At 38.6% G+C, this 22783-nt stretch overlaps 14 protein-coding genes across 14 annotated transcripts; 6 read left to right on the top strand and 8 right to left on the bottom strand.

The window, feature by feature from the left end:
• Positions 1–30: 30 nt before the first annotated feature.
• Positions 31–828, bottom strand: RRP42 (exosome non-catalytic core subunit RRP42; the record flags this gene model as incomplete). Its single annotated transcript, XM_002497496.1, has 1 exon — positions 31–828. One exon carries the CDS (start codon positions 826–828, stop codon positions 31–33), a length of 798 nt encoding a protein of 265 aa, XP_002497541.1.
• A 198-nt stretch (positions 829–1026) lies between these two features.
• Positions 1027–1791, bottom strand: RRT6 (Rrt6p; the record flags this gene model as incomplete). Its single annotated transcript, XM_002497495.1, has 1 exon — positions 1027–1791. One exon carries the CDS (start codon positions 1789–1791, stop codon positions 1027–1029), a length of 765 nt encoding a protein of 254 aa, XP_002497540.1.
• Positions 1792–2064: 273 nt separating this feature from the next.
• Positions 2065–2487, bottom strand: TMA17 (Tma17p; the record flags this gene model as incomplete). The annotated part of the gene is made up of 1 exon (XM_002497494.1): positions 2065–2487. One exon carries the CDS (start codon positions 2485–2487, stop codon positions 2065–2067), a length of 423 nt encoding a protein of 140 aa, XP_002497539.1.
• Positions 2488–3053: 566 nt separating this feature from the next.
• On the top strand, positions 3054–5171 carry TIP20 (Tip20p; the record flags this gene model as incomplete). Its single annotated transcript, XM_002497493.1, has 1 exon — positions 3054–5171. The coding sequence occupies one exon, from the start codon at positions 3054–3056 to the stop codon at positions 5169–5171; it is 2118 nt and encodes a 705-aa protein (XP_002497538.1).
• Positions 5172–5221: 50 nt separating this feature from the next.
• On the bottom strand, positions 5222–7246 carry ZYRO0F07832g (putative lipase; the record flags this gene model as incomplete). Its single annotated transcript, XM_002497492.1, has 1 exon — positions 5222–7246. The coding sequence occupies one exon, from the start codon at positions 7244–7246 to the stop codon at positions 5222–5224; it is 2025 nt and encodes a 674-aa protein (XP_002497537.1).
• A 130-nt stretch (positions 7247–7376) lies between these two features.
• On the top strand, positions 7377–8555 carry MRX4 (Mrx4p; the record flags this gene model as incomplete). Its single annotated transcript, XM_002497491.1, has 1 exon — positions 7377–8555. One exon carries the CDS (start codon positions 7377–7379, stop codon positions 8553–8555), a length of 1179 nt encoding a protein of 392 aa, XP_002497536.1.
• Positions 8556–8575: 20 nt separating this feature from the next.
• On the bottom strand, positions 8576–9142 carry TMA16 (Tma16p; the record flags this gene model as incomplete). The annotated part of the gene is made up of 1 exon (XM_002497490.1): positions 8576–9142. One exon carries the CDS (start codon positions 9140–9142, stop codon positions 8576–8578), a length of 567 nt encoding a protein of 188 aa, XP_002497535.1.
• Positions 9143–9320: 178 nt separating this feature from the next.
• REV3 (DNA-directed DNA polymerase) lies at positions 9321–13769 on the bottom strand (the record flags this gene model as incomplete). The annotated part of the gene is made up of 1 exon (XM_002497489.1): positions 9321–13769. The coding sequence occupies one exon, from the start codon at positions 13767–13769 to the stop codon at positions 9321–9323; it is 4449 nt and encodes a 1482-aa protein (XP_002497534.1).
• Positions 13770–13961: 192 nt separating this feature from the next.
• ATG29 (Atg29p) lies at positions 13962–14555 on the top strand (the record flags this gene model as incomplete). The annotated part of the gene is made up of 1 exon (XM_002497488.1): positions 13962–14555. One exon carries the CDS (start codon positions 13962–13964, stop codon positions 14553–14555), a length of 594 nt encoding a protein of 197 aa, XP_002497533.1.
• On the bottom strand, positions 14532–15692 carry SET6 (Set6p; the record flags this gene model as incomplete). The annotated part of the gene is made up of 1 exon (XM_002497487.1): positions 14532–15692. One exon carries the CDS (start codon positions 15690–15692, stop codon positions 14532–14534), a length of 1161 nt encoding a protein of 386 aa, XP_002497532.1.
• A 128-nt stretch (positions 15693–15820) lies between these two features.
• On the top strand, positions 15821–16735 carry TUM1 (thiosulfate sulfurtransferase; the record flags this gene model as incomplete). Its single annotated transcript, XM_002497486.1, has 1 exon — positions 15821–16735. One exon carries the CDS (start codon positions 15821–15823, stop codon positions 16733–16735), a length of 915 nt encoding a protein of 304 aa, XP_002497531.1.
• Positions 16736–16899: 164 nt separating this feature from the next.
• CLP1 (cleavage polyadenylation factor subunit CLP1) lies at positions 16900–18246 on the top strand (the record flags this gene model as incomplete). Its single annotated transcript, XM_002497485.1, has 1 exon — positions 16900–18246. One exon carries the CDS (start codon positions 16900–16902, stop codon positions 18244–18246), a length of 1347 nt encoding a protein of 448 aa, XP_002497530.1.
• A 111-nt stretch (positions 18247–18357) lies between these two features.
• On the top strand, positions 18358–20334 carry APC5 (anaphase promoting complex subunit 5; the record flags this gene model as incomplete). Its single annotated transcript, XM_002497484.1, has 1 exon — positions 18358–20334. One exon carries the CDS (start codon positions 18358–18360, stop codon positions 20332–20334), a length of 1977 nt encoding a protein of 658 aa, XP_002497529.1.
• A 21-nt stretch (positions 20335–20355) lies between these two features.
• Positions 20356–22590, bottom strand: MLH3 (mismatch repair protein MLH3; the record flags this gene model as incomplete). The annotated part of the gene is made up of 1 exon (XM_002497483.1): positions 20356–22590. One exon carries the CDS (start codon positions 22588–22590, stop codon positions 20356–20358), a length of 2235 nt encoding a protein of 744 aa, XP_002497528.1.
• Positions 22591–22783: the final 193 nt, after the last annotated feature.

The raw sequence follows: 22783 nt of genomic DNA, 5'->3' as shown, positions 1-22783 counted from the left end.
TTAATTCATTAATTAATTAATTTTTATGTATCATAGATTGGCAAAGGCTCGTACAACGTCTCCTGCATATTGTTGAACCATTTGAATACCTCTTTGCAATACCAATGGGTTAAACCCTTTCACATCTGAATTATTCAACGCAACAGTCCTTATAGGTGCAACAATTTTGTCGCCTGACCACGTTATGATTAATCCATTATCAGCGACTTCACTTTCATTAGCGGCTGCATCCATAAAGACATTCTCACCAACAACTGCTAGAATGAATACCAATGGTGGACTTACATCTAGTTTAACCATGTCGGCATCGTGGAAAGTGGGCAATTCTTCAACTTCCAAATCGTCAAAACTGGAGATGATCTTCGGTAGATAAGTGGAATTTAGCGCAGAAAATATGGTAAAAGATATTAGTGAAACTGGATGTGAGCTTGAGGATATGACTAAGACATCGATGAAAAGTTTATAGCTGTATTTTCTAGTCAGTTTTAATTTTGAAGCGTCAATACTACCACGGCTTTCTAGTACTCTGTTTAAAAGTGATGTCAAAGTTTCCACTTCAGATGAATCGTCTCTTTGACCTGCAATGTCAACTTCTACTTGGAAGAGATCTTGTTGAACCTGATGATCTACAACATTTGCCTTAACACTTACAATACACTCGCTACTATCACTTGCAATGATTCTCGAAGATCCATTTGAACTCGGTAAAAAATCAGTATAGACTTCTAAAGGTCTAAACTGATGAGGTAATCTACCATCAGGTCTTGTACCAGCATTAGAGGACAATGAATCGTAAAGGTAAGATTTTTCAGCAATAGAAAGAGGCATAGTTTTTTACTATTTTCAACTCCTTTACTTTCATGTGTTTTGTTAGTTTGATAATTTTTCAATCGATCTACAACATTAGATGAGATGGGATGAGAAGTACGGAAGAAAAAAGGTTATGCAGCTATGCATACTAATTATATAAGCAAGATTAATATCGTTAATATTGTTAATTAGCATTACGGTGAGCATTACCAGGTTTTAGGCTCGCGGTGAACGTACACCTGGAAAACCCTTGTATTTTATGCAGTAGTACGCCAATATCACAGGTGGTGAACTGATAAATGCTATCATTACAATAAGTGTAATCACAAATGCATTACAGAGGGATTCGTTGATATTCCTATGTTCAGTTTCTGTTGACCTTAACTCTTGGAAAATTTCACCGTTAATTGTATGCGATATTTTATTCATGCAATTGTCCACATCCTGTTGAACCTGGTATTCCTCTTGTAAGGAACCTAATTTTGACCATGCCAGTTGTTCCTTGGTCTTTAATTGAACTGCAACAAATTCCCAAATGTCTAATGACGACCAAGATGAATCGTAAACTAAATTAGCAAGGCAAACGTCCAGTTTATGAGAATCCCCAGCGTTCAGTTCCACATGTGTAACCCCTGATTTTAAGTTCCTGGTAGATCGCAGGAGATTACCACTGATTGGATCTTTGATACTCATGTGTAGAGCTTGGCGGCCTCTAGATTTACTAGTACCGCCAAATCTACCTGCATCAGTTGCGAACGGCAGTACATCCAGCACATAAAATGTGAATAAGACATTTGAAGTCAACTCTTCAGTGGGTGACAGTTCCATTGTAAAGCAAAATCTATCGTAGGTGGAATCATAGTTGGAATATTTAACAGGTTCAACCTTAAAATTAAGGGTATCAGCATCTCCATTATCTAATCCAACGACCGGTGCAATCAATCTCCAGTATAAAAGAATTACCCAAACACAGTACAGCATATATCATTAACTGTATGCGTATTGAACTTGTCCTTTGTTTAAAGACCCTGAAGATCCCTTATTATCTGTCCGTCTTTCTGGATGTACAAAGATATATATATGTGTACATCTTTAAGGATGAATGTAAGTGAACCTTTTTGTGCGTTAGAAAAGCTATAGCAATGAACTGAATGAGATCATCAACAGCAGTTGCCATTCAATTAGATTCTTAAGCTATGTAGAATTTCTCTCGTCAAGAACAAACAACCGTTCCAATGCGTTCTTACTTGGTCATTATAGATAGATTCCTTCAGCACCACGGTTTGCGGTAGTAACGTTAGTTTTAGGAGTAGGGGGGACAGTACTGCCGTTCCCCTTGTGACTAGATCTGTAAAGATTCTCTTGGTCTAGAGCTTCAATTCTCTCGTTATAGTTGTTCAAAACCGTTTGGTTCTCTCTTAGGGATTCTTGGTAGAGCTGCAGATCACCTTCTTCAATGGATTCAAGTTCATCACCAGAGTCCACCTCTGGGGAGTTCTTTGGTCTGCCTTCGATCTTGGCGATATACTTTTCAAGCCTTGCATTTGATCTCTCCAGATGTCTAATACTGTTCCCAAGTTCATTCCTGATTCTGGCTAGCTCGTCTGAGGGCATGTCCCCAATGGCTGTCTTGAACTCTTCAATTTGAATTGGTCTTCTAATACCTCCTGCACTCATTTTGGTTCTCTTATTTCTGGGTCTATGTCTGTGCCTATCCCTAAATATGTTGTTGTTTGTATGAATATGCCAGTGCTATGACTATATATATGTATGTTGTATGTGTTCTGACGTGGTAGCCTCCTTTCTAGTATTTCTGCCCTGGTATCCTGGTAGAAACGTGTGTATATATGAGTACCAGTTAATATAATCACAGACTTGGTTGCTCTTCCTGCCCTACGTTGCTGTTATGTGGTTAAGGGTTCTTACGTTTCATGACCATTGATATACAAATTACCCCTCCAGAGATCAGGGGAAAACCGAAAACAATGTACTCAGCAGTAACGTGAACTCTGGCCGCGGAACTGCTTGGCAAGGATTATGGGAGTGTTGTATTACTATTGCTAGGATTTTAAGAATTAGTCGTAGAGAGACGGTTAAAATTCGAGAAAATACTACAGAAGATCAAGAGAATCCAATGAAGTAGTCCTAACGGGCTGTAGGGTTTGACTGAGCTTTCTTTACCCGTATTTCTTGTACTTGTGAAGTTGCCCCTAGTATGTCAAAGGTGCTCGGTGCTTCTATTGATGATGTTGTTAAAAAATCAACACATAGTACACAAGACAACCCTTTTTTGTAAGATATTCTGGCATATAGTGGGCTCTTCTAGTTATATCGCGATGGTATTGAGTAGTTTTGATGATTTGCTAAATGTAGATACCAGAATTGATCAGATTAATCTGGAAAGGGATGCGTTAGCAGTTCAACTGAGTTCAGCCCGTAATAAATTGGAAAAATCATGGAAGCAAAATAGCGGTAATGGCAGTGATAAAACTCAATTCGAAGCTATTGCTAACGATATTTCGGCTAATGCCACTTCGCTATCGGATGTTGTGACCCTTAGAGAGAAATATGGAGATTTACAGGTTCTTTTGCAACTACAAAATTTATTTGAAGACCAGGAGAGAGCTGATAATAACTTGGAAAGGTTACAAAATCTAGAAACTGAAATTAACGAACTATGTGAATTGGAATCATCGAAGTTATCCATTGACAAGCTGAAAGAGTTACATTCAGAATTGCAGAGTACGAAATTTGGAGTGGAGAAGAGCCAATTTGCCAAGGACATATATTCTAAATTTGAAGAAAAATTGGTAGCTAGAAAGGCTCAAGAATTAGTGGAAAAGTTTAATGCATTTTTACTGGAGCATAAATGGGATACTCCGATGTTTGCACCATTGTCAACTCAATCGATGACATCCCTTCGTGATCAATCTGCGACTCTTTATCAGTTGTCTCAGTTATACGTTGTAGGTGAAAAGCCATCTATTTTGTGGAACTTTAAGAGTATCGCTAATAATTTTACAGTCAGGTTCACCTACCATTTCCATGACGTCTCCTTTAAGATTGAAACTTATTTCAAATTTCTAAAGGAATACCTCGGTGAAAATATGCATAAATGTACCAGCATATTCCATGATGAAGACAATGGATTGACTAGACAATTGGTGCATGAACAATTTATCAACTATGTCTTACAACCAATTAGGGATAGAATTAATACGATCCTGTTCCAAAACGATCAATCTACGTTAATTACACTGATTTCCCAAATCATTTCCACCGACAAAGAGTTGTCACATTCGTTCCATTATCATGGCGAAGGTCTTGCTTCGTTAGTACCGCCACGTATTTGGGACAAATGGTTAAATTATGAAGTTCATGTGGCGATGACACAATTGACTAAAATAGTATCTGATCCATCAAATTTGGATAAATCGGCGTCTGAGTTTGTTAAGTTAATCAATAAGATGTACGAATACTTGGAGCCATTTTACTCCTTAGAAAGTGGTGAAATCTTACAAAAATACAAATTGTTGACATGTTCACAAATATTCATGCGATTATTATCATCTTATTTGGATTTCGTGCTAAAAGTTGATATTATAGCTGATAGGTTACCTGAAGAACAGTTGTATCAAACTTTTATTAAACTGCAAAATTGTAATGTGGTGAGTCGAAGAATTTCTGAACTTTCACTTGAATATATTTTTGTCCATTTGACAGATATAGTCAATCAAAGAGAAAACAAGAATTACGATTCTATTCTACAAAATGTTCAGGAGAGTTATCAACAAATTATTGAAAATGGTAATCAAGGTACTATTGTGCATAGAATTCAAAAATTGTTGAAGGAAAGTTTAAAGAATTATTTCAAATCAGGCAATTGGTGCTTGCAAAATGGACCACTAGATGGGGATTCCCCAAGTTCTGAACTAGTGAACTCCATTAAATTAATGACTAGAATTATGACCAAATTAGATTCATTGTTGATCCCGCTTGAAGTTGCACTCGATATTAAGAGTCAACTTCTTAACGTCATCGTCAACTATTTTATCGAATCAATTTTGAAACTTAACAAATTCAACAGAGAAGGATTGGAGCAGTTAAAGGTCGATTTTTATGCATTGAAAGCTTCATTGAATTTACCGGAAACCGTTTGCAATTCTCAAGTCGCAGTATTAACTGAAATTGTCAAGATTCTATATTTGAAATACGACGACAGTTCCGAGATGTTCATCGATACTTCGTATATCAAAGAAAGGGATTACACGAAATTGAGGTCATATCATGGCATAAAACTTTTAAGAGATTCCGAGATCCAAGATGCATTGTATAGAGTAGCATATGGCAACGTTGTATAAAGAAAGAAATAAAAGAATTAACGAATTAATGAACTAACAAAAGAGGGAATTCAGATACTTCCATTTTCAAGTTCAAACGTATTGAATCCGTTGTGTTCGATATTCCCCCCATTGGAATCATCGTTTTGAGCATGTTCATAAAATGTCTTCCTAGAAAAGGTGTCTAGGATTTCACCTACAGTAGAAATCATTCCAGTGGGACCCTCATCGAAAAGCCTTGCATTTTCCACCCTGGTAATCCATGCGTAATCTTTATTAGGTTCCAACATGTGTCCGCTTTGATCCTGTGGTATGAGTTCTTCAGAGTTTTCCAAATAATTGCAATGCGTATAATCGTTATTATCATCACCGTTAAAGTGTGCTTCTATCAAATGATCCATAACGGGCCAGCCGTAAGCATTCGAGAATCTTCTTCTTACTATAATATTGTTATGGGCGTCGGGTTTTAGTGAAACGACCACTTTCCTCCATGATACACCTTCATGCCATCTTCTTGCAATAGTCTCTTCCAGACTTTTTCCCTTATCCTTGCGTCTAATCGTAAATGGTTCTAACAAAATATTCTTACTATGCTTATAAGTATCTTCTGCTTCTGACAGCATTGGTGGAATATCCTTCTCAGTGTAAATCTTGTCATGAACAATGACAGGTTTTCTGGAACCGGGATCTAGAATAAAAGACTGATCAGGTAATGGTGGAATGATGGTAGACATGGCAGATTCTAAAAAGGATTGCTTTGGAATTTTAGAAATATCACCTGGAAACTTCTGAGGGGCTAGCATACTAACAAATTTGTTGAAAGGTGAGATTAAGTGCTTACCAACAAAATCTTCTTGATGAATGACTCCAGCGTTATCAGCTTGCAAAGTTGTTTGATTGTTTTCGAGCTCTTTCAACTTTCGTAATACTTCTTCGTAGTCTAAAAACAGCATGGAAGCTGTGTATAAGGGGACAATTCCATCATTGACTGCATTCATGTAAAGTGTTCTTCTTTTAAATTTCACTAGTATACTTTTAAAAGGATCGCCTGATAGAAGATAAAGTAAAGGAGCTCCACTATGAGGCTCTTTCTCGAGACTCAAATCTTGACCTGATTTTCCAATGACACCAAAGGACAGAAGTAGATTAACGTAGGCCGGATTATCAGTAACCACACCTAAAAATGGAGAGGCTATGCAAATAAAATTAATCGGTCTCACTCTTTGAAAGAACCATGGATACTTGACAGCAATATATGAAATTGCGAACGTCTGTACTAGACCACCCAATGAATGTGCAATGAAGGAAATTTTCCCTACGGATTCTTCATAAAGCTCCTCGGCAATATATTTGGCTAATCTGGTCCCCATGTATTTAACACCTTTCTCAGTCTGACAAACGTTTCCTGTGTAACCTTTAACCACAATCTGTTCATCTGGATAATTTGCTTGTGCCTTGTAAATTTCTTCCATAAGATATACCATGTCTGTCGATACATTAGAATGAAGGCCATGAGTAAGAATCACCAAATGTTTTACTTTCTTCTTCATTTGCAATTGATGTGGTAGATTCCAAAGATCTAATGTAGTAAGCCTCGATACCGTTAACTGGTTAGAAAGTGATCCATTCTCAATTAATCCATCCACTTTCTCATCTAAGGCTTGCTTAGTTTTACCAATGGTGATTTCAAATGCAATTTGAGACACGGTACTAAAGAGAATTTGGCTTACGACATCTACAATCCACACGTACCGTTTTTTAATCTGATGCAGTGATAATTCAGCAATGCATCTCTGTTGTGCTTGTAAATTGGGCTCATACTTAGGTCTATCCACAGAGGCATAAATCTTGTTCGAATGATGGTAATCTTCTGTTCTAACATCACAGTAAAGAATGAATGGACCCATGAGGTATGCAGCACGATGTGTGAGGTTTTCCAGGTTTTTTACCTTTAACCATAGGGAGTCTAATGATATGTCTGTGGGTATCTCATCACCATCGTATAAGTCATAGGTGATCACATATCTCTCGACCTCACCAACTTTCAAAGCTGATTTGTAGTGGTATAATACATCAGTGGCATCTGAATGGCCCATAACTCGATTATCTTGTTCCTCCTTTGTGGAGATGATGGCTTATGAAATTCCAAGTCGCGAACTAACCTTAAGGTTCGCAGTAGACAGAAAGAGGTGTTGAAGCAACTCCTTTCAAGAGCCTCTAGAATCGATGTCGATTACCTGGGATAGGTTCAGCAGTAACTGCCTTTCGAAACTCTGTCGTGGTTATGCCAAGTCGGTCAAGAAACCTGTGAGCTGGAAACTAGTATTTGACCAAAGAACTCCAAGACCTCAGGCCATATGGATGTTTAAGCAAAAACTTTCAGAATCTGTTGAAAATAGGAGTCTGGCTTATACGAGTGATCCACATATTAGAGAAGCTCTAAATACATTAATTAAACGATCTTCCATCTCAGAGTTGAGCTTCGAAAAATCGATACAGTCACTCTACAAGCTGATACTACAACGACGAGTTCCAGATGACGAGGTTTATGACGCTATTTCTCAGGTATCTGCCAAGGAAGTAGTCAACGTAGCTATTCCGCCTTCCTCTTCATCAAAGGACATAGATAGTGACCAAGAGAGACCCTCCTTGCATATTCATCCAGAACAGAGAGATCATTTGGGGGAAGTCATCAAAGAGATTGGGAATCATGGTAAACCAGTCACTAAGGGGGATTTGTTCCAAAACCAAGAAGTTAAGCCTGAATCATCATCATCTCATTCTCATATAGATGTTGGTTCCCTCCAAAAATACTTGCATAAGGCTGAGCAAGGGAAAAATCAAAAGAGATATGCTTGGGAAGGATCAAGACGTTACAATTGGGATCGTAATTTAAACGATTCACCTCGGTTGACTGCAGGTAACCTTATCTTTGCATCTAGAAGTAAACCATTAAGACGATCAGCATCAAAAGTATTACAAAGGTCTACGGGGAAGACGAGGCACGATTCACAAGCACAGAAAAAGCCCAAAGATCTTCTAATCTATAATCTAGGAAGACGTACTAAAATTGTCTTACCTGCTTCACACACCAATAGTATATTCAATATAAATTACAGAGATTTGTTTGGTGTTATTAACGGTTCAGGACGTGCACCTGAGGAAACATTGGCTGTCATTAATCAATTGGAAACTGAAGGTTGGCAATTAATTGGTGATCTGTACGATAACTCTGAGAATGTGGTATTCCAAAGAACTGCGGGTTCTACAGGGGAAAGTGAAAGCAGAATCCCTTACAAAATCCCAGTAATTTCGGTTGCTACAATCCTCACAGGTTTGGGAATATATTATGCCATTGAATCCAGAAAACGACTCAAAGAACCTGATTACCACCAACATGTATAAATACAGTAAAAAGCCTAAATTCATTGCATTTCAACGTCAGTGTTCATAGTAAACGAGGTATTACCACCGATCATTTGTTTACCTTCGTTATTGACCCTAATGGTTTTCAATGCATTTAAAGTTCCAAAAGTTCCATTCCAATTCCTTAGTGTAACAACGTTCTGTTTATCTGTCAAATCAGGACACAAAAATCCTTTCTTGAATTCTTCCATTTCCCTGTCGTATTTTTGTTGCAATAAAAGCTGTCTATTGGAAGGTGGACGGTTCGAACGTCTATTCTTCTTTAATTCTTCCAACTCTTCATTATCACGCTGAATAAATTCTTGCAAGAAAACTGCTGTCTCCTCAAGACTAAAAGTGCTTCTTTCTTTGAATGATTCGGAATTTGTAACTTCTTGAAGGTATTTCACACGAGCCAGCTCATAAGTTTTGCGTTTCTGGAATTCCTGCTTTTTTGCTGCAATATTGCTCTCTCTTATCGTAGCTCTTGTTAACTGTTTGTGTTTTCTACCGTTGGGGTGCACATGAGATCTGCCCTTAGATCTCATTTGCTTTTGAAGCTTTCCCAAGGATTTTGTCACAGGCATATCTAAAGTTTCACGTAGTTCTGGTCCACTTTACAACTGGTTACTACACTATGTTGATGTGATGAGCTTTTCAAATTTTCCATAGAAGTCCGGCGATGAGCTTAAAGTCAAATGAAGAAAAAAAAAAAAAAAAAAAAAAAAAAAAAGTGAATATATAACTGTCACATGAAAAGAGAATTCACCAATGGTTAATTGAATTTAAAGCTTCCGCAATTCTTCTGTTGACTGTAGAATTGATATATCCAGCGGCTTTTACTCTACTGAAATAGACAGGACAGTCATGTGATTCGCATAGCGATGCTACCTGACCTCCCATCTCACCTGCATCTTGAGTATAGCGGTAGGAACAGATTCTGCAGACAGTATTAATCGTCTTGATTTCTCTTTCTCTGTAATTTCTTCTCTCTAGAAGATTCCCTGACGTTTGTAGGGATTCCATCTGACATTTTTCACATAGCTGGGATTTCGTTGTAGTGTCATTACCACAGTTAATACATGATAAATTTAATATCACCTTTTCAATATTTTTTGCTTCTCTGTGGGCTGGGGAAGATTGATTTCTAGTGACTTCAAAAGCCCACTCAGCAACATTTACTCCCATGATATTAAAAAGTCGGGATAGCGGCGGTACTAGAGTCTTTTCGATGTAGTAATCTGAATCGAGCTCCAAAGTTTCGTCTGTTAAAAACTCCTCTGGGGAGATACATCTGTCCCTTAATATTTGGCCTACTGAGCCTCGAGCTACCACATATGGAACCCGTTCCTTATACTGTGGTCTAGACCTATGATCATGTTCTTTCTGTCTTGTCGCTACCACTGCACCAGGTGGAGCTGTCTTCTCACTCTTATAAGAACCTAAACGTACCCCTCTGGCAAAACAAAAATCTTGTAAGGACACTTTGCTTTGATGGATCTTGACGAATTGTTCCTGTACATATTTTTTCACTTGAGATAAGTCCTTGGTTCGAAAAAGGATTTGGATGCATTTCTTAACAATCTTTTGCTGAGCAGGATGGCCATCTCTTCTTACCGTCTCAATACCCTTTGCATCGAAGATTGGTTGTAGTTGCGAAGGTAATTCGTACATGAACCCGACGTATCTTTTTTTACTAAGTAGTATGCTAGGATGATAAACTTTCTCGAACTTAAGCGATATGGGGGATCGATTGCGTTTGGTCACTTCTGTTGCCATCTCTTCACCAATATTATGGGCTTCGTATCGACATTTTCCCGGTAAATATATGAAAAGACTGTCAGTATCGCCATATATTACTTTAGCCCCCCATTTTTCATTGGCTTCGATAAATTCAATTGCCTTCTCTAAAATCTCTCTTCCGGTTTGTACGATGGTGTCGGCTAAATCTGAGCATGGCATTCTACCTGAAAAAGATGCTGATGTATACCCATAGGTTACGTTAGCTATCAACTTTAGCGCTAGTTGTCGGCGATTAAGTAGTTTCTGCAAGGAAGAATTTTTCGACCCCACATCGCTCATGGTTTTTTTAACCAACCTCCTTGTATATAAAAGGTCCTCTAACATCCTAGCCAAAGTGGAGTTACGGTAAGATGACTTCACATATACTATTCCGTTGGCAGTTATCCTCGTGTGCTCTTCTAAGGTATTAAATGCATTTTTGGGAAAGGGGAATTTGGTTACACCAAGCTCATTCTTGAAATCTAAATCTCTGACCCTTCCAACCATTGTAGAGTAGCAAAGGTTATAGGCTATCATAATCGAAGGATACAGTGATTGGAAATCCAGGACTACAACAGGACTTTTGTAGAAGGCAGATTCGGGTTCCATGACCAAAGGAACGCATTCCAGTGCTCGCTGGTTTTTGACCTGTTTTCTACTGGGAGATAATGAAAGAAAATCTTCCTGCTTGCAAAGACGGAAAAGAATTGACTCGACTTTGTATTGTGATCCTCTATAATAGACTGAGTAAAAATCAATTCCTGTCAACCTCGCCTGCTCTACTATTCTGGCGATGTAATCTTGTTTCTGTAGAAGTCTTATATTCATTCTTACGCGTGTCATCCAATAATTGATTACTGTTTTTACGTTCGAAGGGTGTTGGCGGTTCCTCCATAATTGAGTGAGTGCTTGGAATGAGAAACGGGGTATCCGTTCATCTAACAGTTCAAACGCTAAATTTTCCAAGCTGTACTGCGTTAAGTTCAACTCTGATCTCATGCTTCTCCACACATTTATCATATGTCTTCCGGCAATCATTATCCCTGATGCATGAGTGAAGCCCCATCTATCTCGTGCCTTATTCTTCAAGTTGGAATTGACTCTTGAAAAGTCTTCGGATATCTCAATTCCATAGTGCTTTCTGCATCTCTCGATTATATAACCCCATGATCCGTCATGAATTTCAAAACCTGATAGGATATCTGTATCAAAAAAGAGAACTAGATCTGTCAATGCATCAAACATATCCATTTCTGTTTTGTAAAATGCTACTGGTACATCACCAGCACCTTGGACGATATGATTTGCCAAATGAGGTTCAGCGGTTTGATCTACTACAGCGAGAATGCCTTCATGAGAGATGTCTAAATCAAAGGGAAAGGATTCCTTTTCTAAACACCACACAACCATTTTAACTTCATTCCTGACAGGGTCAGGCTTTTTAGATCCTTCAGTCTCTACGTGGATCTCCATACTAAAGTGAGTCAAAGTATTCGGAGAAAAGATACTACTCTTCTCCTCGGGTGCATTGTTTTTTTCCCTGATTATAGCTTTTCTCTGAAACGATGATCGTTCGATTTGTGAAATAAATGATTTGGTCCTTCTCATGGATTCAGTCTCATGTTTTACCGTTTGAAATTCGGGCGGTCGTCTTAAGTATTTCCAGGAATGAAAGACATTTCCACTTCTCACTTTACCTTCTACTATATTTTCTTCCTCAAAGGTCATGGGTATTCTGCAACTTAAATGGGTGGAGCCAATTTCAAATCTTTTCCCAGCATAGACGTATGGTTTTGACTTTAAATCCTTTGGATCTCCAAAGAACGGATCTATGTAATCTTGCTTGGGGAATCCTAAATCTTCTAGACCGGGCAAAGTGGAAGAATAATCAACTGGGGGATTTTTAAACCTGTAAGCGTTTCTTTCATATCTGATACCAATTTTCTTGGGCTTTCTTTTCTGTACTTTGACATTTGAATGTGTAGCAGTTTGAGTGAAAGTGAATTTCCGTTTTTTAGCCATCTTTTGGGTCATCGCCACATCCATTGACAGCGGTGGTATCTCTCCACCCGGAGCAGGTACCTCTCCATCCGGAACTGGCACCGTACTATGATTTTGTTGATATTCTTCAGCAAGCGGAGAATCGTTCTCCTCTAAACCCTTGTCATCATTTTCTGTATCACTAGAGTTGACTATGACGTAATCATTTTCCAAAGTGTCGATTAATCCATCCTCTACCTCATTGTTGGATTCTGTAACCGCCGACGGAATAGCCGTTGGCCTAGAGGGCCACAGTTCCGACAAAAGTTCATGAGGTTTGTTGACGTGTGTAAATAACGAAGAATCATCCCCAAAGTGTTCATTTTTCGGGTTCTGGTTCAGTTTCTGCGTAAAATTCTTGAAAGCACTGGCAAAGCTATCAGATGATTGCCAATGGTCATTAATGTCATAACGTTCCAAACTTGGTGGATCCTTAAAGGGCTCCAAAGACATGGCTTTTCTTTGCATGGAGATATCTCTAACAATGTTCTTAGTAGAGGTAACGTAAGGTTTGCTCAATTCTTCTCTTGAAGTCCCTGAGGAATCGTGGGATTCACCAGTGAATTGTAAATTATCGATGTTACGAATATATTGTGGAATGATATCAATTTCAAGTAGACCATTCCCCATTCTGGGGAAATCCTTCTTACACAGTGCATTTGAATTCGGATGGTAAAATCTTCGAAGGATTGTTTTCAAGTCTTGATTCATTAGCAAAACATCTAAGCTTAAAATTGGATTCAGCAGAGGTTCACGGAAATAGCATTGGTTGAAATCCATCCAAGAACAACCAAATAGGTTGAAATCCACTGAGAATTGTAATAAATAGGGCAAATGGGTTTCGTAAGACTCTACCCTTTTGCCAAACATTTTACCATCTCTGATCCAATCAGAAAACTTATTAACTAGACCTGGATTTAATAGCGAAATTTTGTAGAACAATGACCATCCTACATGGAAACCGTAGAAGGGAACCGCCTTCACCACTGAAACATTAGCGATATAACTGAGAGCACCAAGTGGCTGCCCACTAGGAACTTTTTCATTTTTTCCTGCAAACTCTTGACATTTTGACTCCAGTAGACGATGTAGCTTGGCACATCTGTGGTTCATATCAGTGGATGAATCCTGCTTTTTGCCATCATAACCGATAAAAATGTAAGGGAATATACCATGTACATGACACACTGCTTGGTGCCCCGAGGGCAGACATCCGTATATTCTAATTACAGGTACTGAGGAATATTGATTCATCGGTAAACTGTTACCATGGGCGGTGTCTAAACTACTGGGTCTTGTCGTGTAAAAGTCATAATCATTTAACTGCAGGTGCATCCAATCTGGATTAACTGGAGATATAAAATCCAAACTAGACGGTTCCTGCCTAGACATAGTTTCACATCATAGATATTTCCTTTCCTTCTTGCGAGCTTTGTATCACTTTTTAATGAGTTGTTCGTTAAAGACTAAATTAACTTGTGAGCGATGAGTCCTCTAACCTTAAAATAATAACACAAGAAACTAACCAAACCCAAAATCAAGAAGTCAAATTATTCCTAGCGTATTTTCTTCATAGGGTCACTCATGAATAATCAGAATACAGTAGTATATGTGAAGTTGAAAGGTAAGAGACCTGAAGGCTTTATAAATCCTCCTAAGTTCGAATGGAATTTGGATAAAGAGAGACAGTTATGGGCAATTGTATCTAAATTAGAAAATTATCAGGATCAAATTGACTGGCAGGGATTATCACATACGTTAGATGTTCCAGATTATTTCCTCAAGAAGAGAAGCTATAAGCTATTTGCCAAACGTTTAAAGCTTCTAGAGCAACAGATTGAAAGGAAAATCAAGATTGATAATGATGGAAAACCTCAAGAGAGTACCACTCAAATTGGGCCCAGCCTTAGTTTTGATGATGAAAATACTACTACTGATGATCAACGTTCCTTGGAGGAAAATGCCAATGCAAATATTTTAGAAAAGACCACTATGAGGACGTTGCAACAATTACATACTTCCAAGATTCTTAGCCGACCCCGTTTACCATCTAGTAATGGCAGAGACACTAGAAATGGTAGCCAGAACCAGAGCAATTCTGATAGTGAATCATCTTCGAGCTTAAGTGTCAGTAACTCAGCTCTGGAAGAAGCACTAATGGACCGTTTGAAGCTCTGAACTGCATCTATCACACATGCACTCGAAAAACCAATTATCTTTCATGGTTTGTTGCCTGCCACTAACTGGTAGCGTTAAATCACAATTGTAAGCTATGCACAGTTGGGTACCACTCGTTACGTCTCGATTTAAGATGAAGCACATCTTTCTTCCCTTACGAACTTTATCGACGTTAGGATCACACGAATGGTTGAAAAAAGATGCTCTAGGGAATAACCAGTATCCTAAGTATTCTCTGTCCCCCACAGATTCCCCCATTTGCCAAATACCAAAGGCATTGCCGTACTCAGCTCCCAGAATATGTCTAAATTTAGGAATTGACAACTGACTATGCAGAGTGGGCGGCAGTAAGATGTAAAGTGTCTGGTAAACTGCGATTTGGAAACTGAGTAAAATGGGAAACCTGGAAGTTTTGCTCAATTCGTTAGATTGTAGTACCTGGAAACTACGGTTGGTCACAGATTCAGGATCGAGGTATTTCAATTGGAATAATGTCCTGCAAATGGATCTAGCACAACAGTAAATGTCGTCTGTCATGTGGGGCAGTTGTGCTAATTTTTTACTGGGTTTCATTCCTTGAACCCGTGGAATCCATTCATCGGCTAACTGTTGCCATTGGAATTCAATCGTTTGTTGATCAATCGGTATTGAATTCAATTTTTCCTCATCAATGTCTTCATCTGAACCTCTTTTTTGGCAGAATAAAAGTCCATTTAACAAACTCTCATAGCCACTGATGAGCTCAAGTATGTGATCCTGTCGCAGAAATTCATCACGACATTGTGGGCTACAAAACCATAATCCAGCACCTTGGAATCGTTTCCCCTTAAACTGTTCACCAAGTGGCTCGAGTTCACTAGCATTTATCCTGCATTTCATAACCTTACCATTGTCGTACAAAAGGCAATAATGGCATACTTCTTTCCTAAATTCATAACTAATTGATTCTCCCAAGGAATCCTCGGCGTCTAGTACTACGGTACCCCGGGGCAGGGATGTGTTACTAAAACATGCCCTACCACCAAATGGAGTGTGTTGGATTTGAAACAAATCAGAAATCGGACCCATAAGATCCATTTCTTCCACAATTTGACTCCGTCTTACAGTTTCGATTAGCTCTTCATTATGGTAAAGCATTTTTTTTCAAATCCGTCTATTGTGATGCTAATTAAGCGCATCACCTTTGAAGGGTCAATACACTTTAGTCAACCAAGATTTATATTACCGATAAGTATAAAGGAGCAGATCAGTAACTTGAAACCACAATGTCATTTTTTAAGTTGATAACTCCTAAGGCATTTGTGGAATTGGCCCAAAAGGAAACCTCTCGTCGTGTTATACCTGTGGATTCTACATGGTATTTGCCCAACCTTAATCGTAACGGTAAGCAAGAATTTCTAACCTTGGATCGTATTCCAAATTCCGTCTTCTTTGATATTGATGCTGTTAAAGATGTGAATTCTCCGTACCCACACATGGTTCCAGACTTAGCCACTTTTAACCAATCAATGAGTGAATTAGGTTTACAGAGAAACGATGTGCTTGTGGTTTATGACAGAATTGGTAACTTTAGTGCACCTCGTTGTGCATGGACACTAGCTGTCTTTGGTCACCCTTCAGTGTATTTGCTCAACAATTATAATCTGTACAAGAAGTTGGGGTACCCAGTGGAAAACGACAAGAGAACTAAATGGTCAGAACTGGGTCCAACTGAGTACAAATCAGATATAGATCTTTCCGCACAAAAGGTTATTGGCTACGATGAGATGTTGCAATTAGTCACTTCTGGTGAATTGTCTAAGCGTTTTAACGTTTTTGACGCCAGAACAGTAGGAAGATTCGACGGTTCAGCACCTGAACCGAGACCAGAAATGTCTTCTGGTCATATAAAAGGAACACAACCACTTCCCTTTGGAGAACTACTCGAACAGGACTCTGGTGCGTTCCCAGAATCTCCAGAACTAATGAAAAAAAGATTTGATGAAGCTTTAGCTAAATTAAAGGACAACTACAACCCATCTCTGCCAACGATCGCCATGTGCGGAACCGGTGTGACCGCTTGCATCGTCATGGCAGGACTTGAACACGCAGGCATTAGAGATGTAAAGCTCTACGATGGTTCATGGACCGAATGGGTGATGAGATCTGATCCTAAGTTGATCACCAAGGGTAGAGACTAGTCTCTTGAAGTGGTTGATGATGTATAATTCCAACTAGCAATTAGCCGTTCGATGTGATAATGAATTTAATAGAGTTGATAAACTCTTCTTATAAGAGGTTAAACCCGGCAATATTGTTGAAACTGATGGGAGTGCAAATTCTACTCATTGGATTTTGAGCTGGAATGGAGAGTTTACCGGGTCTTAGTGATGGGCGTGCTCTTGCTGTAGAAGATAGCAACGAATCACACACCCTAACGATCCCTAAAGGTTCAGAATGGAAAGTGGAAAGACCCTCAGAGGCGAGACTGACTATTAGGATTAAGAGTGGGATTGCTGAAATATTTGGGACTGAACTGGCAAATGATATTGAATACGAATTTAGAAACTTCAATTTCTCCATACTGGCCGTGGAGGATGTCACTTTGGAGTGGAAATGCCATGAGATGAGTAGTCAGAGTTTACAGGTTGTACCTAATAGCACGTCCAATTTGGTCTATAATCTGCATTTTGCCCTTGAGAAGATGAGATGTTCGAGTTTTGAGGGCCCTAGAGTCATTGTGATAGGTTCGAGTGGTTCAGGTAAGACTGCACTTTGTAGAACCCTTTGTTCCTATGCTATTAAATTTAAACCATTTCAACCCATGTTTATCAATGTGAATCCTCAAGAAGGTATATTTTCGCCACCAGGATGTGTAACTGCTGTCCCAATTTCAGATATCTTGGATGTGCAGTGCTCCACTTGGGGTCAAAGTATGACTAGTGGTGCTACTCCATTGCACAGCAAGCAACCATTTGTGAAGAATTTCGGGCTGGAAAGAATATCAGATAATAGAGTCCTTTTCACAAAGATGGTTAATGAGTTAGCATTAGTTGTGGATGATAGACTAGCCAATGATGCGTTAGTGCGCAGGTCTGGTTGTATAATCGACACGCCGCCATTATCACATTTAGACGATGATGGTCAAGAATTGGAAAATATGATCAGACAGTTTAAGGTTAACGTCATAATTGCCATAGGAGATGACGCAGATGAAATATTTGAAAAATATTCTGCTAGATTTATGCCCTATGTCGGTCCCAATTTCATCAGAGTACCGAAATTGAGCGGTTGTATATCTACAGATGACGTCTACAAAAGATTGTTACAAAGGTCAGCAATTCGAGAGTATTTCTACGGAACTTATAAGACCGTGCTTAGTCCCTACGCCATTGGAGCTGACATTGGAGATGTTAACGTTTGGAAACCTAAAAACATTATGGAACTACCAGAATCTGAAGTCGGCGTAGCTACAGAGACTGAAATGTTGCCCGTTGAAGTCACCGCTGGCAATTTGCAACATTCCTTAGTGGCCATAACTTATGCAGATAGAAAGTCTTCGCCGGTGGATGTGGAACATGCGCCGATTCTGGGATTTGCATTGATCACTGAAGTCAATGAGAAGAGGAACAAGTTACGAATTCTGTTGCCCGTACCAGGGAGATTGCCTAACAAAGCCGTAACGTTGACTTCTTATAGATATTTAGAATAATACTGGTTGATTTACATATAAATAAAAGTTTATGTATGTTTACATATGAAAAGCTAATGTCATTGTAAGCTGTTTGTATTAATTCTCTTTTGTGAAAGTCCGCCGCTGAGTATGAGTATGTCTAAGCTTAAGCTCATCTCTTCTGAAATAGAATGTAATCAAAGGAAAACAATGGGGGCTGAATCTCAATTCAAGATAACTACATCGTTGACACCTTATGATGTTTCGACATTGGTACTGATATACCTTTACTGCTGCCATAATGTTAAAGTACCGATGAACATATTTGTCAAGTTGATTACACCAACGATACCTTCTACAGAGATAAATCCTATCTTAGAGATCGAGAAGTTAGATTTAACTGTCGATAGACCGTTGTCAGTCCATTTAGAAACATTAGTTTCATATGTCTTACATTCTGGCCAAAGACAATTGGTCATTCAATTGCTTTCGGTATTAAACTCTCTGGATAGTTTGGATACCCTTACCCAACTGCTTAGTTTCCTTGAGAAAGAATGTTTGGTGAAAACTTATAGAACCAAGAAACCATCAAGCTCCCAGGGATGTCGATCGATTACCAAGACAAGTTACCTTGGAGTATATCTGGACAAATGCTTGATCGAATACCATTTGGGTAGCTTTGACGACAGGGAAGAATTGTGGGAGAGTTTTATGCAGTACTTACAATCTTTCAAATCCACGGACCTTTGGAAGCGCTTAGAATGTGAACTGAAACCATTTGAATTTGAGTTTAGGCCAACTATCAATGATGATGATGATGATGATAGTGACAGGGAAATGATTGCGTGGTTTCAAAGCTTTGGCAAGAAAATTACATCAGTGGATAAGCCAGTTATCTTAATTGGTGAGAGGTACCTAAGATCTCTTTTGAACTGGGAGCTTGTCACTGTATGTAAGACTAGAACCAAAATCGACCCCGGTACGCGGCAAATTTTGGCAGGTCTGTCACTTAATGATCTTACACACTTCCCAGCAGCTCATGTTCTCGCTTATTTGGAAGCTGTATTTGATAACAGTTACCAAGAAGCAGCAGATGCTCTGCATAACTATTTTGACTATATGCTTACACAGAATGATGAGAACTGTTTCCATATATCATTGTTATGTCTGGCTACTTTCCATACCTGTATGCATGATGGTCCCGCTGCTATTAAGGCCTTTGAGGAGGCTACCAAAGTGGCTCGAGAAAATAAAAATACTGGTACTTTGAACTTAATCATGATTTGGGTAGTGAATTTCATAGAAATTTACCCCGAATATTCTAGTCAATTTCAAGTTACAGTGGAGCAAATAGTTCGTTATCTCAAATTCTGTCCAGATAATGAGAACTCTTTGATCTTCGAAAAGGCATACAAATTTGAATCACTTTTGCTTATGATGGATAATGCAGATACAACGCTTGTATTGGAATCCTTTTTCAAATATATGGCCATTGCAATTCAACGACTACAATTTGGTTCGGATTTCACTCAAGTTTGTAAATATGGAACCAAGTTATGGGAAACATTAGGTCAGCCTTTATTGAGTGAAGTCTATGGCGCATATATGAAGGAAAGAATACAGGGAGATGAAGGTGACCAGGAAATTCACGACGCCTTCAAATCATTGGAATCTGGTGATCATTTGACAGTCAATAAGATCTTGCTGAAACTACGATCACCCAGATTGACTGATGATCATTTGAAAAAATTGAAACTACTAGAAATTAAATATTTAATATCCACCGGGGACTATGAGCAAGCAATGCAAAGGGTATCAGAATCGATGAGAGATTTGGACACGAATGTCATGAATGCAGAATGGAAATTCAAATTTCAGGTGGAAAATTGCCATATTCTGTTATCCTGTGGGATGGCGGTTAGATGTCTTCCAATTCTAAAAGATATGCTTGATGCTTCTATGCAGAGTAAAAACGTCCTGAGAGCATCTGAATCAATTGTATTATTATGTGCTACCTTAAAACAGTTGGGTAAAGATGAAGAATCCCGTTTTCTTCTAGAGAACAATCTACATGTCATTCTCCAATACAGACATTTGGAAACAAGAGCTATTGGCCTGCTCAAGTAACAGGATTGGCTCTAATATAGCTTAGGTATCGATGTCGTAATCCAAGTACGAATTTTTTGCATAGTCGCTGAAATTATCAGAGGGCCCGCCCTCTGTGCTCAATTCTAACAATGGGATAACGGAAGGCCTGCCGTGAGCACACTGGAAAGGTGTATGGCATTGGGCAAGCTGTTTGATAAGTAGAGAACATTCTGGCGTGGAGAGTAAATCTCCAAACATGATGGAAGATCTACATGCCCTGCTATTAAATATTTCTCGGAACATGGTAGGTAAACAGTGAAGGTATTTCCACCATTCAAATTTGTTTATCGACATTTTGAATACATGTCTATCACACATATTGGTTATGGGTATTTTTTCAGAATTTTTGAAGTCGTGAACCATTTGTAAAAGAGCATTCTTTAAAAATTGCTTATCACCTTGAACTTTTATTGTTAGAACATCAGGAAGTGAAGAGACCATTAAGAAACATGTCTCCAGATTGAGTATTTTAATCTCACAAGAGATGGCCCATTTTTTAAATTCCTTCTCGTAATGCCTGAAAAGATATCCTTCAGTGATGTCAATGTCAATAGCACAATCGGAGACCGGATGGGTCATTAAGGTTCCTTCCAAAACCTGGTATAAAAAATCTTTCAAATAGTTTTCCAAATTAATTCTTTCATCGCAAGCATGTTGGTCCACGATTATCAGCATGCTGTGGGCTACATTTTCATTAGGTGGAATTTTCAAAAGGATAAACTTCTTATCAACTTGTCTTATAACTTCCGCTTTGATAAGTTGAGACCTATCCAATTTGAAATCCATACCTTCTAGTCTTTCGATGTGACCAAGACCGTTCGAGTATGGAGTGGGTACACAACAATCGTTCTTTTCGTAGATTTGTTCAATGTCGAGTTTATCTTGGGGAAGCGCCCTCTTTAGCTTGTCAAGAATTGGTTTTATTTTGCCGCTATCAATTTGTTTAGTAACTGGAGATGTCTTGTCCACCTTTTTATCAGTTTTTAGCCTTGCCATTCTTGCATTAGAATTTAGAACTGAATTGGCAAACTTTGTAGACGGTAATGGACTAGAAGTATTTGGAATAGTTTTATTGTTCTCTGTCAAATCGTTGACAGCGGCTGAAGAGTTAGCCATGTAACCTTGATGACTCAAAAACGATTTTATGACTCTTAGTATCAAAGGGTGTAATAGGTGAGCATGGGATGAAGAAACGACGTCTTTTGCTGGGTCTTGCATTAGGTCTTCTGCCACCTGAGGACATCGTACGTCCAAGATAATTAGGGGATAATTATTGAAAGGTTTACCAACAGTTTTTATCAAGGTATCGCTAAGCCCACCAGCACCGAATCCAGCTGTCTGGAAGATACCATTTATCACCTTTTGAAAAGCTTGATTGGTATATTTTCTACCATTCAAATAGATGAATTGGAATTCTTTTGGTCTAACAGGACATTTAGATATAAGTCCAGTAACAGAACAACCTTTAAACTTAACGGACACTTTGGTAAACATATCAATCGGTGTTACAGAACCAAAAATATTCGAAAACGACTGTGATAATTTCATAAAGTGGTTCATATCCTTAGTAATATTAGTAGATGATATTAACTCTTTCAACTTTCCCAACTGGTCCAAATAACTGACTTTTAGTGAAATATCAGGCCTTAGAATAAGTACTTGGAAAAGGTCTTCCCTTAGAGTGTGTAGAGTCTTGAAAAGAGGGTCATTTGCCAATATTCTCCTTCTTACAGGTACGTTGTAGAGAATGTTGCGCACCAGAACGGTTGTGCCTGATTCTTCTTTAGAAATAGGCTGTAAGGAGAAATGGTAAGAAGCATCTCCCTTAGGATCTTTGAAAAGCCTCGATTCATACGGTATGTCTCTAATCCAACTAGAATTACAATCTGACCTCTTCGAAACTAGCGTAACTTGTGCAATGTTCGCAATACAGAAAAGTGCTTCACCTCTGAATCCAAATGTATTCAAAGTTTGTAAATCATGTAGACTACGTATTTTGGAAGTAAAATGCTGACAACCCACACGATCTAAATCTTGAGGATCCATACCATATCCGTTATCCTTAACCATAAAGCTCATTTGAAAAGGATCAACCATGATTTGCAAGGCGGTTGCACCTGCATCTACAGAATTCTGAACCACTTCTCTAACCGCTGAAGTTAGTGATACTGCAACTATTTGTGATCTCAGCACTCTAGAAACGTTAGGATCTAACTTGCTGATCCCATGAGCCATGACTTTCTTTGCTTTTTTCCCCCTCTTACTTCATTGTGTGTAAACTTTCCAGTTCGTTCTGTTTAGTCAGTTAAAAGCGTTATTAGTTATATTATACCAAAAATCTCTTAATATAAAACTTTATATAATTAAATATTTTAATTCAAATAAGATAAATGTTTAAAATTTTGAGAATCCCATTTTTTTAAAGTTA

Source organism: Zygosaccharomyces rouxii, assembly GCF_000026365.1.
Source record: "Zygosaccharomyces rouxii strain CBS732 chromosome F complete sequence".
Taxonomy (NCBI): Eukaryota; Fungi; Ascomycota; class Saccharomycetes; order Saccharomycetales; family Saccharomycetaceae; genus Zygosaccharomyces; species Zygosaccharomyces rouxii.
Note: the sequence above shows the minus strand (reverse complement) of the source record. Positions and strands in the feature narration are given on the sequence as shown.